At 44.4% G+C, this 14,742-nt stretch overlaps 1 protein-coding gene and 1 non-coding gene across 2 annotated transcripts in view; one reads left to right on the forward strand and one right to left on the reverse strand.

Annotated features, from left to right (window-relative positions):
• The window catches only part of VAT1L (vesicle amine transport 1 like), a 146,201-nt gene that overhangs the window by 111,070 nt on the left and 20,389 nt on the right, over window positions 1-14,742 (reverse strand). Inside the window, exons 2-3 of the mRNA XM_033845121.2 lie at window positions 11,111-11,240; window positions 6,578-6,793 (exon numbers count right to left, since the gene is read on the reverse strand). Coding sequence (XP_033701012.1) covers window positions 6,578-6,793; window positions 11,111-11,240 — 346 coding nt within the window. The remainder of the gene's footprint in view (window positions 1-6,577; window positions 6,794-11,110; window positions 11,241-14,742) is intronic.
• LOC117309348 (small nucleolar RNA SNORA15) lies at window positions 7,785-7,936 on the forward strand. The gene has a single exon (XR_004523633.1). It is a non-coding gene; the product is annotated as a small nucleolar RNA SNORA15 (small nucleolar RNA).

Consider the following 14,742-nt stretch of genomic DNA (forward strand, 5'->3'; position numbering starts at 1 on the left):
ATTAACTTGAATGCTGCCTTTTGGCCCCTTTCTTCCTCCATTTCCTCTACAAATATTTATCAGGTAACCCCAGTGTGCTGGGCAGTGGGCTCTGTGCTCAGGATACAGGGATGAAGAGATCGCACCATCCCCGCCTTCGTGGACATGGCAACCTAGGGCTTATTTCCAGCTGGACAGTTAACGTCAAGGGCAGCTTCAGCACTAAATCTGCCTGATTCTTTGAAAGGATGGTCTTGTCAACAGAAGATGCTCCCCTCCTCCTGAAGATAGCTCTCCTGAGTAACCCCAGGTTGTCCTCAGCTCCTCGGGAAGGAAGCTCACCAACAAAACCCACAGCATGGAATCCATGCCACTCCATTCTAAGCAGAAGCACGATTTCTCTGAGCACGGCCTCCCAGTACTTAAAAACGTAGCCTCCGTATTCAAAGAGACCCAAGTTCACATGCCAGTTCATCCTCTCCATGGTTGTGTGACCTGAAGCAAGTAACTTAACCTCTCTGTGTCTCAGTTTCCTCTGTTGAAATGGGGATGTAGTAGTATCTACCTCACAGACAGTGTATGGAAATTACTGGACTCCATCTATTTTAGCTTTTATTCCCTCATGAGCTGATACATACGTTCAACAAATACTGAGCGAATGAATCCTGTCTCAGAGGCCTAATTTAACCTTTATAATATCTGTAATAAAGACAGTTTCTTTGGCTCAGTCATGACTTACTGTCAAGGAGTTAAAAGCAACTAGAATAAAGATCACGTGAGGCTTTTGCGGACATAGACCAACCTAGCTTGGAAGAAATGTTTTTAGATATATTCTTTCTTAACCTAAGGCATATTGCTGACTTGTGAGGAGTCATGCACTGGCCAGCATCAGAGATTTCTGGAAGCAGGGAGGTGGGGCCTTGGTCCATGACACGTCTCTGCAGCATCTTTGACATTTAGGAGGGTGAGGACCTGTTACCTGAGGTGAACAGTTATGGAATAAGGGTCTTAACCTTCCCAGGGAGCCCCCAGGCCACAGCCCTTCCTGCTGATGCCGAGAGGCAGTTAATCCTCGTCTCTTGGATTATTCAGGAAGGATATGACAGAGGCACTTTGTCCTCTTTAAATTTTCAGAGGTTCTGTTTCCTAGCGTTGCAGGCCCCTGGGGACCAGGAGGTCTTGCTATAGTGAAGACTCTCTTGTCCAGGGCACAGGGTGGGGCAGGCAGAAGACAGGAGAGGAGGTGCAGACGATTCCGAGGCCACTGCTGTGGGCTAGTCTCAAGAGCACTGGATTGGGAGTTCCTGGCCCTGGATTTTAAGTTCACATTTGAGCTTTTCTCCTAATGGACGTTGCAGCCTTGGGAACAACACTGAAATTCTGAATCTGGGAAATTACGATAGCTCATTTTCGCTGGGTGTTTATCACGTGCAAGCACTGCTCCAAGTACACGAGTGCCACCTGAGGCTAGCCCTGATGTCACTCCACTTTACAAGTGAGGAAATAGAGCCTTAGAGGGCTTGGGAAGATGGAGCTGGGATTAAGCCCAGGGAGTCTGGCTCTAGAGCTCGTGATCTGAACTCTTCACTGCCACGTACTCTCCCACGGGAAGGGTTGTTATGAGGGCTAGATGAATAACGTTTTCAACAGCTAGTGTGCAACAAAACTTGGTGTCTTTGTCTCCTTCCAGCTCTGAGATCTCATGCATGCGCCCTCTAGTTGGAGTGCTGAAGGGTACAGACTGAGCGTAGCTGTACCATGGGATGATGGGGGGTGGTGAGACAGCCACAGGGCCATGAAAAGGAGGCCACGTTCAATTAATAATGCAACTGGATGCAGACAGAAAACTCAGAAGAATATTCAGAACGCGGGATGGCATGAGCTAGACCGCCAAAGATTGCTTACGAGACTGAAATTCACAAGATCCCTAGGAAGGAGTTTTTTTCTGAGATTAACTCAATGATGGGGCCCTCCTTAGCTCAAAAAATAGCTTTTCTAGAACATAAAAAAATGGCTTGCAACAGCTTTTGATTCACAAACGTTTACTGCATTTATGATGTGGCAGGAATGAATCACAGGATTTCAAACGTGAGGCACCTGGAGAAGACTTAACCATGATTTGGGGGTCGCTGACTTGTAGCTGGGTAGATGTTGGTGCTGTTCATGATCAGCAATGGTTTTGTTTTCAACAAACTGTTCTCCTGTAGTGATCTTGCAGATGGCTGTGTCTTTTCTGCTGACATGGAGTGACTCTCCAATATGTCCCATTCCTCCACCACACTAAGGATTCCTGCCCACCCCATGCTTTCCCAGGTTCGTGTTAGAATGGTGTATGGTTAAGCCATTCAGGAAGGACCCCCAACGCATGAGCCCTTATATAGGGTCGGGGGGGCGGGGCTCATGATGCGCCCCTGTAGATTCTGGCCCTCCCTCTCTGGTAGCTCCTTGGAAGTGATCTGAATGACACTGGGAAATGCCGCATCCATAATGAATAGAATTTAGTAATTGAGTAGTAGCCATTTAACTCTGTCAGAAAGTTAAATTCTGCTTTCCTTTCCAAGATCTGCGGCCCATCTCTGTTCTCTCTGTTCAGATGAGATGATGAAAAAGGTCAAAGGGCTCTGAAAGCCCGGAAAGCATCAGATGTCAGACATGGATGCAAATATCCACACAGTAACAGTAAGGTTATTCTCCAGAAATGGAGCACACCCCCAGTTAAGATGCTCAAGGCCATGGCAGCTTGTTAATGGGATTGGCAGCAAAACCCTCTAAGGGAGTTCCTGACAAGAGCCCCACTTGCTTATGTATTTTCTTACTTTTCCTTTATGAGATTGTGAGGAATCTTCAACCAGGTTCTAAAGATTTCATTAGTGGCGTTATTGTCTTACACCATCTGGCCGTGCTACTGTCAGAGGAAATCAACAATGTCTTCAGAGATGTGACAGAGCAGTGTTGACACTTGGGCAGTTCCAATGAGAAAGTGACTGGCTCTGGATTGAATTATTTTCCTATAATATATTAAAGTTTCCTTCCATATTACAGTTTAGGGTGGCATTTCTCACTTCCTATCTGCAAATATCCCATCACAGCCTTTGATAAAAATCAGACAGAAGTCTTGGTGCCATTACAACTGCACACTTTATATGAACTCAGTTTAGGAAACTTTATCCTAATTAGGTTGAACTTTCTTTGTCATCATCATCAAATTAGGAAACATGTACCCAGGCCATAGTCTTTGGCTCTTTGAAATGTCTCTAGTTGGCACGAAGGTAGAAGATGAACAAATATATGTTGAATGAATGAATAAGTGAAGGAATGAATGATTGGGTTGTCAAGTGGAAAGAGAATAGATTTTAGAATCAGCCAGATTAGGGTGTGAATCCTAGTTCTGTTACTTGTTACTTGTGTTTTCTTCAGGCCTCTGGGGGCTTTCCACACTGGGAAGGGAGGCAGCCCAGAGAAAGTGGCTGTATTCGTTTTCTATTGCTGCTGCAACAAATTACCACCAAGTCCATGGCTAAAAGCAAATAAACAAAACCAATTTATTCTATTAGAGTTTACTGTAATAGGATAAGTAAGAATGTAATCTGTATTACATTATATACAGATGTATTATATTACAGTTCTGGAGATCAGAAGTCCAAAATGGTTTTTTGTTTTTTTGTTTTCTGGCCACGCTGCGTGGCTTGTGGAATCTTAGTTCCCTGACCAGGGATAGAACCCAGGCCCCCTGCAGTGGAATCGCAGAGTCCTAACCACGGGACCGCCAGGGAATTCCCCAAAGTGGGTTTCACTCGGCTACAATCAAGGTTTTAGCAGGGCTGCGTTCCTTCTGGAAGCTCCAGGGGAGAATCCCTTTCCTTATCTCTTGCAGCATGTAGAGACTGCCCACATGTCTTGGCTTACGGTCTCTTCCTCCATCATCAAAGCCAGCAGGGTAACATCTCTGAATCTCTTTCTGACTCTCCTCCCTCCCTCTTCCATCTTTTAGGACCCTTATGGGTACGTCGGACCCACCTGGATAATCCAGGATAGTCTCTCCATCTCAAGGTCCTTTCCTTAATCACATCTGCACAATTCCTTTTGCCATGTAAGGGATTAGGACATAGATATCTGGGGTGTGGGGTGGGGGGGGAAGGGAATCATCCTGCCTACCACAGCAACCACGCCAGACCTACCCAACAGTGATGGGAAGCAGCTCCACACCTCTCCAGGGTATCACAGATAATGCATAAAAAGTACTCCCCAGGGAGCTCCCCCCATCATGAGAGCTGTGGCTGGCTGTCTTCTTGGGAGGAGTCTAGTTCTGCCCTGGGGTGACTCGCTGGTCTTTCCACCGTGGGGTGGTGAAATGGTCTGGGCTCCCTTTAGAACTTGTTGGGTTTTGTAAGACAGTGTCAATTCCACCTCAGCTTGCTTAAGCATTCACGTATGTGGTTATGCACTTGGCCAAAAAACTTTCCTCTCAGGGAAACCTTGAACTCTGTGCGCAAAACCACTTAGCAAATCTTGGTTGGAAAAATGTTATTTAAGGAGACCCACCCACCTGAAAGCTGGGCAGTCCAACCACACCCTTCAACTGTCCATGGATTAAGCCAGACCACATCCTTCTTGGCCTAGGGTATTTGCTTTTGCTAAATGTTGCATTACTTCGGTGCTATTGGACTACGTTACAAGCACACCATAAGGAAAAGCATCACAGACATTGCATTTATTATAACCGTTTTGTTGATGGATGTTCATTGCTTGTCAGCATAGATTTCTTATGAGAAACCACAGAGAAAGATTCCCCCAGTCTTAAAACCCAGTACTAGTTATGGTTTTCCTAATAACTGGTTTATTTCCATCAGATGAACATTAGTGCACGTGACTGGTCATTTTTCTCTTTGCACAACTCACTATTGGGAAGCAAGAGCCTTCAACAAAGCTTTAGCGCACCAAAGCCCGCATTACATGCGGCAGCTTAGTTACCTACCCTCACTGTCCCTTCTCCCCAGTTCCTTCATCTGTTTCACGTTTTATTTCTTGCTGTTGTACCGTCTGTGAGCTTAGAACAAGGCATGATAAGAACTTTTGTTATTTTCCAAGACTTTTTTTCTCTTCTGTGAGACCCATGTCCCTGATACATTTCTCTTGGTTCCAAGAACAAACTCAAACAAGCAAACAAAATCAAAACATGAAACGAAACATCATCAGTGCCAATGTTTCAACATGGACTCTCAGCAGAACTGAGTCCAGCCCCATCGTAAAGCCTGGCGCTTATGTTGGTAATATGAAAACAGGTCTCTCATGCTTTGTATGCTGAGCGCACCGAGCTCATAAATGCCAGCTTTCTAAATGGCTTGCTTGCTGTTAACAGATTCAGTGGCACCAAAATCCATTTCTTTTCTGAGGGATATTTTAACTCTTATTGTATCTTTACTCATGGTCAAAAGACATTGGCAAATTTGCTAAAGTGATTGACGGGACTCCTCTTAAAGCATTCCTAAAGTGTCACGTCTCTGCCTTCACATTTTTGTATGTGAGCTTGTCTTCTTGGAAAGGAAAACCGGAAATGTGCTTAACACTATGTAGGGTTTTGGTAGTTGTAGAAAGCCAAGATTAAAAAAAAAAAAAATCAATGTTAGTAGAACCTCCAGTGAAAACATCAAGATACACCTAACCTAAGAGTTCATCTCTGAGTTCATCAAACCACAGAATCCCCAACACCAAGAACCTCTCACACAGATACTGGATGGTGTATCTGGACCTTCTCTTTTTAATCTCTATTCCCATAAAGTCCAAGACATAGTATGTATTTGATACATAATTGTTGAATTAATGAGTAATGTCTCCTACTCTCAAAGAGTTCTCCTCCAACCCCAGTAGACCACGATGGGAACACAGTGCTTGCCACGGGACAGCTGTGCAATACATATGGAGTGACTGGTACCGAGACCCATCCAAACCATGGAAGAAACCTATGCCATCCCTTAGCTCCAGAGCAGCGATTTTAATTTCCATTATTTCCCCCCTTGTCAAAAACACACCTTACAGATGACATTCACGTAGGCAGCCACTCTCATGGGTAGACTTAGGTTAAAGTGTAATTCCTGTTGTGCTAGGACAATCTCTGTCTACCTCTCTCCCACTCAAGAAAATATATCAGAACACAAATGAATAAGGGCGCCATTACTATGGGAAGCGTCACGAATTCGTGGCAACTTATTGGAAAAGTAAGTCATCCTCCGTTTTGGTGTTGCAGCTGATGTTAGTAGTACACGACTTACGAAGCGGCTCGCGATGATTGACGTAACAGCTCACTGAGATACCAAGAATGAGAGTGCTTCTCTACAGAATCCATCTCTGAGACACACTGAGTCCTAACACGCCATCTTGGAGACCTTTCCAGACTCCAGGGAAACCATCCCTGAGGCTCACCCTACCCCACACGCAATCCTCTGTACAAATTCCACCATCCATGTGAGCTTCACCAGAACCATAGCGCTCATCCCTACGAATGGACACAGCTCACACAGGAATCTCATCATCAGCTGGGCGTCACTGCACTTCCTCCATCCTGACCCTGGGGAGGAGGCCTCACAAGCAGCCCACTTACCACGCCACCGCCAGCAGAGTGCACGAGCACAGACATCCCTTCTCGCAGGTTGGCAACTTCAAAGAGCATCATGTAGGCCGTGACAAAGTTCACAGGGAACGCAGCGGCCTCGGAGAAGCTCATGTCATCTGGGACCTTGTAGACGAATTCCACTGGTGTGCAGACCACCTCTGCCCAGGCATTGTAATTGACAAATGCCATGACACGGTCCCCGATCTGGGAATAGGGAAGCACAGAGTTAGTGGAGGTTTCTTAATCTTTTCTGAGAGATTTCTCAAATATTCTTAAGAATCTGACGAAAACTAAAGAGTCCTTCCCAGTAAAAAAAGAAACCCCAAACCCTCAAATATGCACACCTTCACCTCACCTGCCTTTCAAGGCATTTGTGGACGCTTTTTTTTTTTTAACGAGAAACAATTTTTAGGATTTATTTATTTATTTATTGGCTGTGTCAAGTCTTAGTTGCGGCAGGCAGGATCTTTCATTGCAGCACGCGAGCTCTTCATTGTGGCACGTGGGCTTCTCTCTAGTTGTGGCACACAGCCTTCTCTCTAGTTGTGGCGAGTGGGCTCCAGAGTGCACAGGCTCAGTAGTTGCCGCACGTGGGCTTAGTTGCCCCGTGGCACGTGTAATCTTAGTTCCCCGACCAGGGATCGAACCGGTGTCCCCTGCCTGGGAAGGTGGATTCTTAACCACTGGACCACCAGGGAAGTCCCTGTGGATGCTCTTGAAGTCCATCTGTGCAAGCTTCCCAGGGGCCATGGAAGCCAGGGACTCTACCCCTCTTCTGGAGCATAAATATGTCGATACGACGTGCATCACATCACATGCCGTGGAATGTTAGTGTTGGAAGGTCATATTACTGATTTAACCTCTCATCTAATCTCCCTGTTTGGGAACTGGGAAGGTCAAAGGGGCTAGGAGTCAAATCTACTCTCAGCTATTCTCTCCCACCCCATATAGATTCCTTGCCAGGTTAGTTCACTGTGGTATTTGCATCAATGGATTACCGATTACATCGGTTGTGAAACGTGGTCCATCAGAGGAGCCATGTAAATCTAAGTGCAAGAGATTGAACAAGAGCAGCCAGGCTTACAGTGAAAATGCCATCGGGCGTGAGGAACAACAACTAACGTTTATTGCACACGTATTATATGGCAGACATTGTCCTAAGGCTGTCACATGCTTTACCTCATGATTAGATGACGCAGGGCTGAATACTGTGGGGTTTTTTTATCAGTGGTTTACATAGCCAGACACCATTCAAAAAAAAGAAAAAAGCAGTCTTCCCTTTAAAGTAGTTATAATCATATGCTAAGTTTTTTTCATAGCGTATCATTATTAAAGGTAAATACAAAGTAAACTATCACTGATGGCTTACACGAGCTGCCAAGTGCTAGTTCAATTGAACCATTCTGCTATTTGATGTTAGTTGCTTATACTGTAACTTTTAAATGCAATATTCAGATTGCTGTGGTCATAGTGATTTCTCAGTAAATTAACGGCTTTCATATGTGTGTGTTTTAGTGTATATATATTTTTATGATTGACTCGACTGTTTTATTTTCTTTCTAGTTCAGGATTTCTCTTTCACCCCTGCTCAAAAACAACAACAAAAACCTCCTATGAGATGGGTTTTGTTACAGCGCCATATTACAGACGAATGATCATAGGCTTTACAGACATTTAAACTGAGGCAAAGAGAGATTAAAGCACATGCCCAAAGTCATGTAGCCAAAGAGTAGCTGCACTGGGATGTGAATCTAGGTAGGCTGACTCCAGATACAAATAGTTAATTCATTACACCTAAGTGCTACAAAGAAGAAATAAATTTATATAAGGATGTACAACAGGGGAAGCTACCAAGTCTGGGAATATTAGTCTAACTCTTTAAGTCTCAGTTTTCTCAGCTTTTAAATGGGTATAATATTAGGAACAGGTCCTTATGGAGATTAAATGACATAATATGCATGCAATCCACTTGGCACTGTGCATGTAAAACGAGGAGAGAACAATTAATGCTAACTCTTAAAAAGAACAGATTGGTTCCTGATCTCGTGGATTTCACAGTTGAATGATAAAAATCTAAATATCAACCCACTGAGTTTCATGAAGCAGAGGAACAGCTGTCTAAGCGTTAAAAACCAAATGATGATGTCAGGAATATCATCTCAGATGCCCTGGCTTGGACCAGAGGATCTCTAGGGTCTAACACTGGCATCCTACTTTGCACAGAATCATGCAAACCCAAAGATCCATAACACCACAGAGCAGCTGATGGCCTCCAGTGTCAACAGAGTCTATGAAAAGAGTGTTTCCACCACCTTGACAGCGATGGTTGTGCTGTCACAGACCACCTTGACGGTGATGGTCATAGCCAGCCCAGACCACCTTGGCAGTGATGGTCGTAGCCATCCCAGCAGGGTTGACTGCTCCAGACTTCTTGTTTCACTATCAAAATGGCAAAAAGAGGACCAGCCATCAGATCAGCAGCCCCAGTCTCAGAGTCCAGCGGTGGGGAACCTTTTTTTTTTTTTTTAAACATCTGATTCACCTCATTACTTGATTCTGTTTAAAATAAACGAAATTAGTCCTGGGCGACTGAGCCCAAATGATTCCTTTAGTGCTGAGCCTCTGGCAACAACTTTTCAAGGCTCCCTTGCAATCCATCAAGCCAAGAGCTACTCAGTGTGTTGCCGTGTGGAATCCCATCTCCAACATGATTGAAAATTTTAAGTCAGAATTACAGAGGGCCTGTTAGTATTGGTTTTCTCCCAAATCACACCCTGACTGGACAGCTGTAGGTGGCTGCTTTTGTTTGTTTGTGCAGCTGAACGTACTGGAGGAGGGTGGAGGGGGTGATGGATCGGTTTGACAATAGCAAGTCAGGGCTAACTAGCAGAAGAAAGATCACATATAAGGGAAACAATACAAGTAATCAAGCACAGTGATTCCTCCCTCTACACTAAGGCCAACAACATCCTTATCTGCTGTTACAGTCTAAAATGATGGGTTATTTATCCAGTGCTCACGATGAATAGCGCAAACGGTATGAGCTGTTCCTTTGGGACCACGTGGAGGGGCGAAGAGCAGACCATAGCGCTCACGTGCAGCACTTTCAGGGAGAGATGGTGCTGCCACGTGAGGTTAGATTGCTTACCTGGGGACAGAAAATGTAAAGTCATAGGAAAGAAAAGAAAAAGCGCATCTACTGCTCTCTCAACGTTTTTCTGCCACGTTATCTGGAAACCACCGGCAAAAAGACGGATGAGCGGGATGAGATTTCCAGACGTTCATCGTAATGAATCGGGAGCATATTGATATTTTCACAGTATGTTGAGGCTCCGAGGCACCGAGAGCTGAGCAGCCTCAGAATCAATTCCAAGGGCGCATTCTGGCTTTGCCTTTTATAGCGCTTCTCTCCCTGTGTTAACTGTCGCAGTGGTTGCAGGTGGAGAACAGAGGGAAAGAGCGTGGGACTGCAGGAAGAGTAAAGAGGCTCTGGTGATTTGAATCCAGCTGCAGCTACTACTTATTATCTTTCTGACCACATGGAAATTACTGAACCCTTCTGAACTTCATCTAACAATATTTACCTTGCAGGCTGAAAAACAGTAACTTCCCCATGTTTCTAGTTATGGTAGATTCTCAACTGTGAGGTCCCTTCATCTCTCCGTGGGAAGCATTTAAAGTCGAGCGAGAGCTCTTATGCCTGATTTCCACTGTTTTTTCTTGCTCCAAACTACCGCAATTTTGTGCAATTGATTTGCCCATAGTTTTTCAGTTTTTATAGACAAGATCCTACTTGATTTGCATGATAATGGTAGGAAGGGTCATACATCTTTTCAGCGATAAAAAAAAATTTTATTATGCGGAATTTTGAACATGTACAAAAGTAGTCAGAATAATATAATAACCCTTTTTATCCCTTGCCCTACTCCCCAGGCCACCAGCCCATAGCCGATCCTGTCTCACTGTCAGTCACCTCTCCCCTTCGGCTTTAAAATCCTCATCCAAAAATGCCACTTTCCCAGTGTCTGAAATAACGATTTATAAATGATCGCTTAGATGCATCAGCTAAGTAGATATTTAAAGGAACCCAATTATAAAATACAGAGGCTACTTCTCCCCAACTTTTGCGTTTTGTAGTTGACTTTTGAGCCTGAAGTGATGGGGAAATGAGAGCCACGGATAGAGAGAGGAGGGATGTACACTTAGTTAATACAAGGCCAAATTCATAGCTGTATTAATTTTAATCTTATTAATAACTGTGTAAAATGAATAAAGGGGATGCTAAGGTTTCCCCTGGCCCCTTCACCAGACCGTTGCCAGGAACAACAAGACGGTACATGGGAAAGGTATGAGACGTTTGGAAAGTCCTATCATTTACAACCACTGTTAATAAACCCAAATAATGAGACAATAACAATAAGACACGTTATAGATTATTTCAAACATATCTTGCATACTCTTTTATTATCTTAATGGATTCCAGATAGATATCATCCTTTCAGTCAGAAGTCAAAACATTACCTCGAATCCTTTAACGCTGTCTCCCAGAGCTTCAACAATCCCAGAACATTCAAATCCTGGCACCAGGGGGGTCTTGGGAGGGTTGTCGATATTCCCTTGTCGCACCATCAAGTCAATGAAGTTTAAACCACTGTGAACAGCAAACATGAAAAAAGAAATTCACAATGAGATCCGAAAGAAAGCACTGGCTTGAGTTTTCTTTCCTTCCCATTCCCTCCCTTCGCCCGCTCCCCAATTCCTCTCTCCTTTCTTTTTAAATTTTCTGATGAAACATGCCTAATAGTAATGTTACTTAGCTAGATGTCACCAGTAAAGTAAAGCAGAGATCTTTCTAGACAACTAATGCTTTCCCAGCCCTTCAAATGGCAGTTGCAGAGTTCACGCTCTAATTCAAAAGAGAGTCCCTTTGCTCCCACTCAGAGCCTCCTTACTCTTATTTTAAAAGTATGTGTTAACCAGCCTGGTCATTAGCTGTTCTAGCAGCTAATCAAGGGTAAAAAATATACTAGGAAGAGGTTATAAGAAGACACATGGAAAGCAGCCAGACACAATGGCCATCCGCCATTGTGTGAAAAACAAAGAGAAAAAAGACCTAACCTAAAAGGTCTCAAAACAACCGTCACACCTCAACCATCCCATCGACTTACATGAGCGCCGAGCCATAAACGGTACCCATAATGGTGACTATGAGCCATTAAGAGACCACATTGGGTCCAGCTGCAGGAGGGTGACTCGAAGAATATAGGTCAAAGTGAGGGACCAATGGGGATGGGAAGACTGGAGGGTTCATTTCAAAAACTTTAGTTACCTCTGGCTGAGAGAAGTCATTAGGTATTTTCTACAAACATATTACTTTTGAAATAAGAAAGTTATCATTAAAATATATCAAAGTCATTGCCTTGGAAAACCACATACTTGATTCTAATGATGCTACCAATGCTCTGAACTGTTGGATTTTTTTCAAGAGCTGCAACTGGGAATTGCGTCTAACACCCGTGAACTAATCAAGTGGGAACACATATCTCACTCAACATGTATTTTTTCCCACCAGCTGTGGTTCTAATGTACTGCCTGTTTTCATAAGCTGCCATCTAGGAAAGACACGGGTTATAGAAACCAAACTCCTCGGTTTGGCCCAAGGCCCGTTAGCGTCCGGCCACAGCTTCCTTTTCAAGTAAGACGCGAACTCTTTCTTAAACATAGGTGGCCCATTTCTTCCTTGGCCTCTTTGGAGCCAAGGAAGCATCTAACTCTACCTACATCCCCTGGTCTCTACTCATCAGTCTCACCCATAAGGAATGGGTAAGGGCAAGGAGGATGACTTCCTTGAAAGATGGGTTCAAGAATCATCCCTTTTTTAGGTTTTTCTGGACACAAATGAGGCAAGATGCACATATTGCCCCACTGAAGTATCTCTAACATGCGCCTTTTCTGAAGGCAGCTGCATGCCTCGTATTTCTTTGCTTCCAGAACACCTGGCATACATTATGCCCACAGCAACACAGTAGGAACTCACGCAACATCCACTGAATGAAGGAATATTCATGAATATCCCAAAAAATGTGCTACCAGTTTGAGTACTAACTCCTTTTTTAAAAAATGTATTTATTTTATTTATTTTTGGCTGCGTTGGGTCTTCCTTGCTGCGTGCAGGCTTTCTCTAGTTGCGGCGAGCAGGGGCTATTCTTCATTGTCTTGCGCGGGCTTCTCATTGCGGTGGCTTCTCTTGTTGCGGAGCACAGGCTCTAGGCGTGCGGGCTTCAGTAGTTGTGGCTCGCGGGCTTAGTTGCTCCGTGGCACGTCGGATCTTCCCGGACCAGGGCTCGAACCGGTTTCCCCTGCATTAGCAGGTGGATTCTTAACCACTGCGCCACCAGGGAAGTCCCCTAACTCCTTTTAAAAAGCGGCCAAGGGATGCTCAGCGTCTTGGACACATTCCTGAAATGTATGTGTAGACTTCCAAAGGTCCTGCTTTGATGGTTAATAGTTCTTAGGGTCATTTATTAACCAAAATATTCTCCAATAATGTGGCCAGTTTTTTAAGAGCTCGGGGAGATCTGGGCACAAATCTCAATTCCATGACTTCTCCTTGTGTAACCTTGGCTCAGTTACTCAACTTCTCTAAGCCTCAATTTCCTTGTCTGTGAAATGGGGGCTATGGTAGCACCCATGCCACAGGGTTGTTAATAAGAGTTAAGCATTAAGAATGGTGCCAAGTACATAGTAAGTACTCAATAATAATATCTGCATCTTCTGTTAAGAAGAAGGCTGACGTGTGAGATACATTTTAGGAAGATTCCCATTAAACAAGAGTTACAAATAGTTTCAGAGCTGAAGTGGGAAAACTTCAGGTATCTGTAAGCTTCACTTCTGTGAAATAGTCCATTTTCCGACACAATCAAATAAATAAAGCATCGCTGTATAACAATAAAAGGAATTTCTACGTCCCAAGTCAAACACCCCATCTCATTTCACGCATGTTTCAGCTCACTGTGTTATATCCTCTGTGTGAAAACTTAGGATTTCCCAAGACCCTGATGGAAGAATGCCAGAAGAAATGACTGGACAGTGCCGTAAACGCTCCAGCCCCTGGAGAAGGCTGCATCCTAGATGCTTTCTACGCTGCTCCATACGGCGGCCTTCAATCTCCATCCAGCGTGAAGTGGGCCCAGTGATTGTAAACGGGAGCCAGCTACTTGATTCCAGCGAGAAGGGCTAAGACAGACCTTATAAAATCCTGCAGCATCCCATTTTGTCAGTGAGGCATGCAGTGATTCTGTCAGGATCGTGGAGAATGCCAGCCAACTTGAGGACAGAAACATGAAGGAGGTGTATCCCAGGGGACAGAGGACGGGTCATTGTTGTTCATCTCAACACACAGAGGAGGTGAACAGTTGTTAATGAAGTACCCTTATGTGTTGCATCAGACCTGTTTCATGGTGCCTGCCCACACACCTCCTCCTGATACGGACCTATCCAGCATTTACTGAGGGTTCAATTCGTGGCAGAAACCGTGCTAAACACTTCCCTTTTGTTATTTAAGACTCAATGACACTCCTACGAGGTGTGAACTATCATATCCATTTTTTAGATGAGGAAACTTAGACTCAACAAGATTAAGTTACTTGTGTAAGGTCGCATCTTTAGAAACTGTCCAAGTCAGGATCCGAATCGAAGCCAAGCCTAGAAACTGAGCCCTCACAGATGACGCCCTACTCCGTCTCTAAGGAAACTTCAGCCATGCCCTTGACGAAGGGGCACATCCAAGGGACCAGGTTTATGACTTCTTGTCTCTTTGCCCACTGATTGACCCAGTGGTGGACCCAATGTTGGAGGAGTGGCCATTCACAATCTAAGCAGGAGCCCATTCAGTATAAAGTAAATGAGCTGGCCTGAGAACTGGACGTTCTCTCAAAAACTATGAATTGGGAAACATGCATCAGGAGAAAAACTTAGTACCAGAAAGGATGTCAAAAAAATAGAACTGAGCTGGGTCACAGAGCCAACCTAACAGGCTATACCAGGGTGAGTTATACACACCTCACTGCTGAGTTATCAAGGATGGAAGGGTTCAGTCTCTACATGTGGTGAAACCCAGCCCCACATGCCTCCTGCCCTCAGATATCCAAGAG

Source organism: Tursiops truncatus, chromosome 19 (genome assembly GCF_011762595.2).
Source record: "Tursiops truncatus isolate mTurTru1 chromosome 19, mTurTru1.mat.Y, whole genome shotgun sequence".
NCBI lineage: Eukaryota > Metazoa > Chordata > Mammalia > Artiodactyla > Delphinidae > Tursiops > Tursiops truncatus.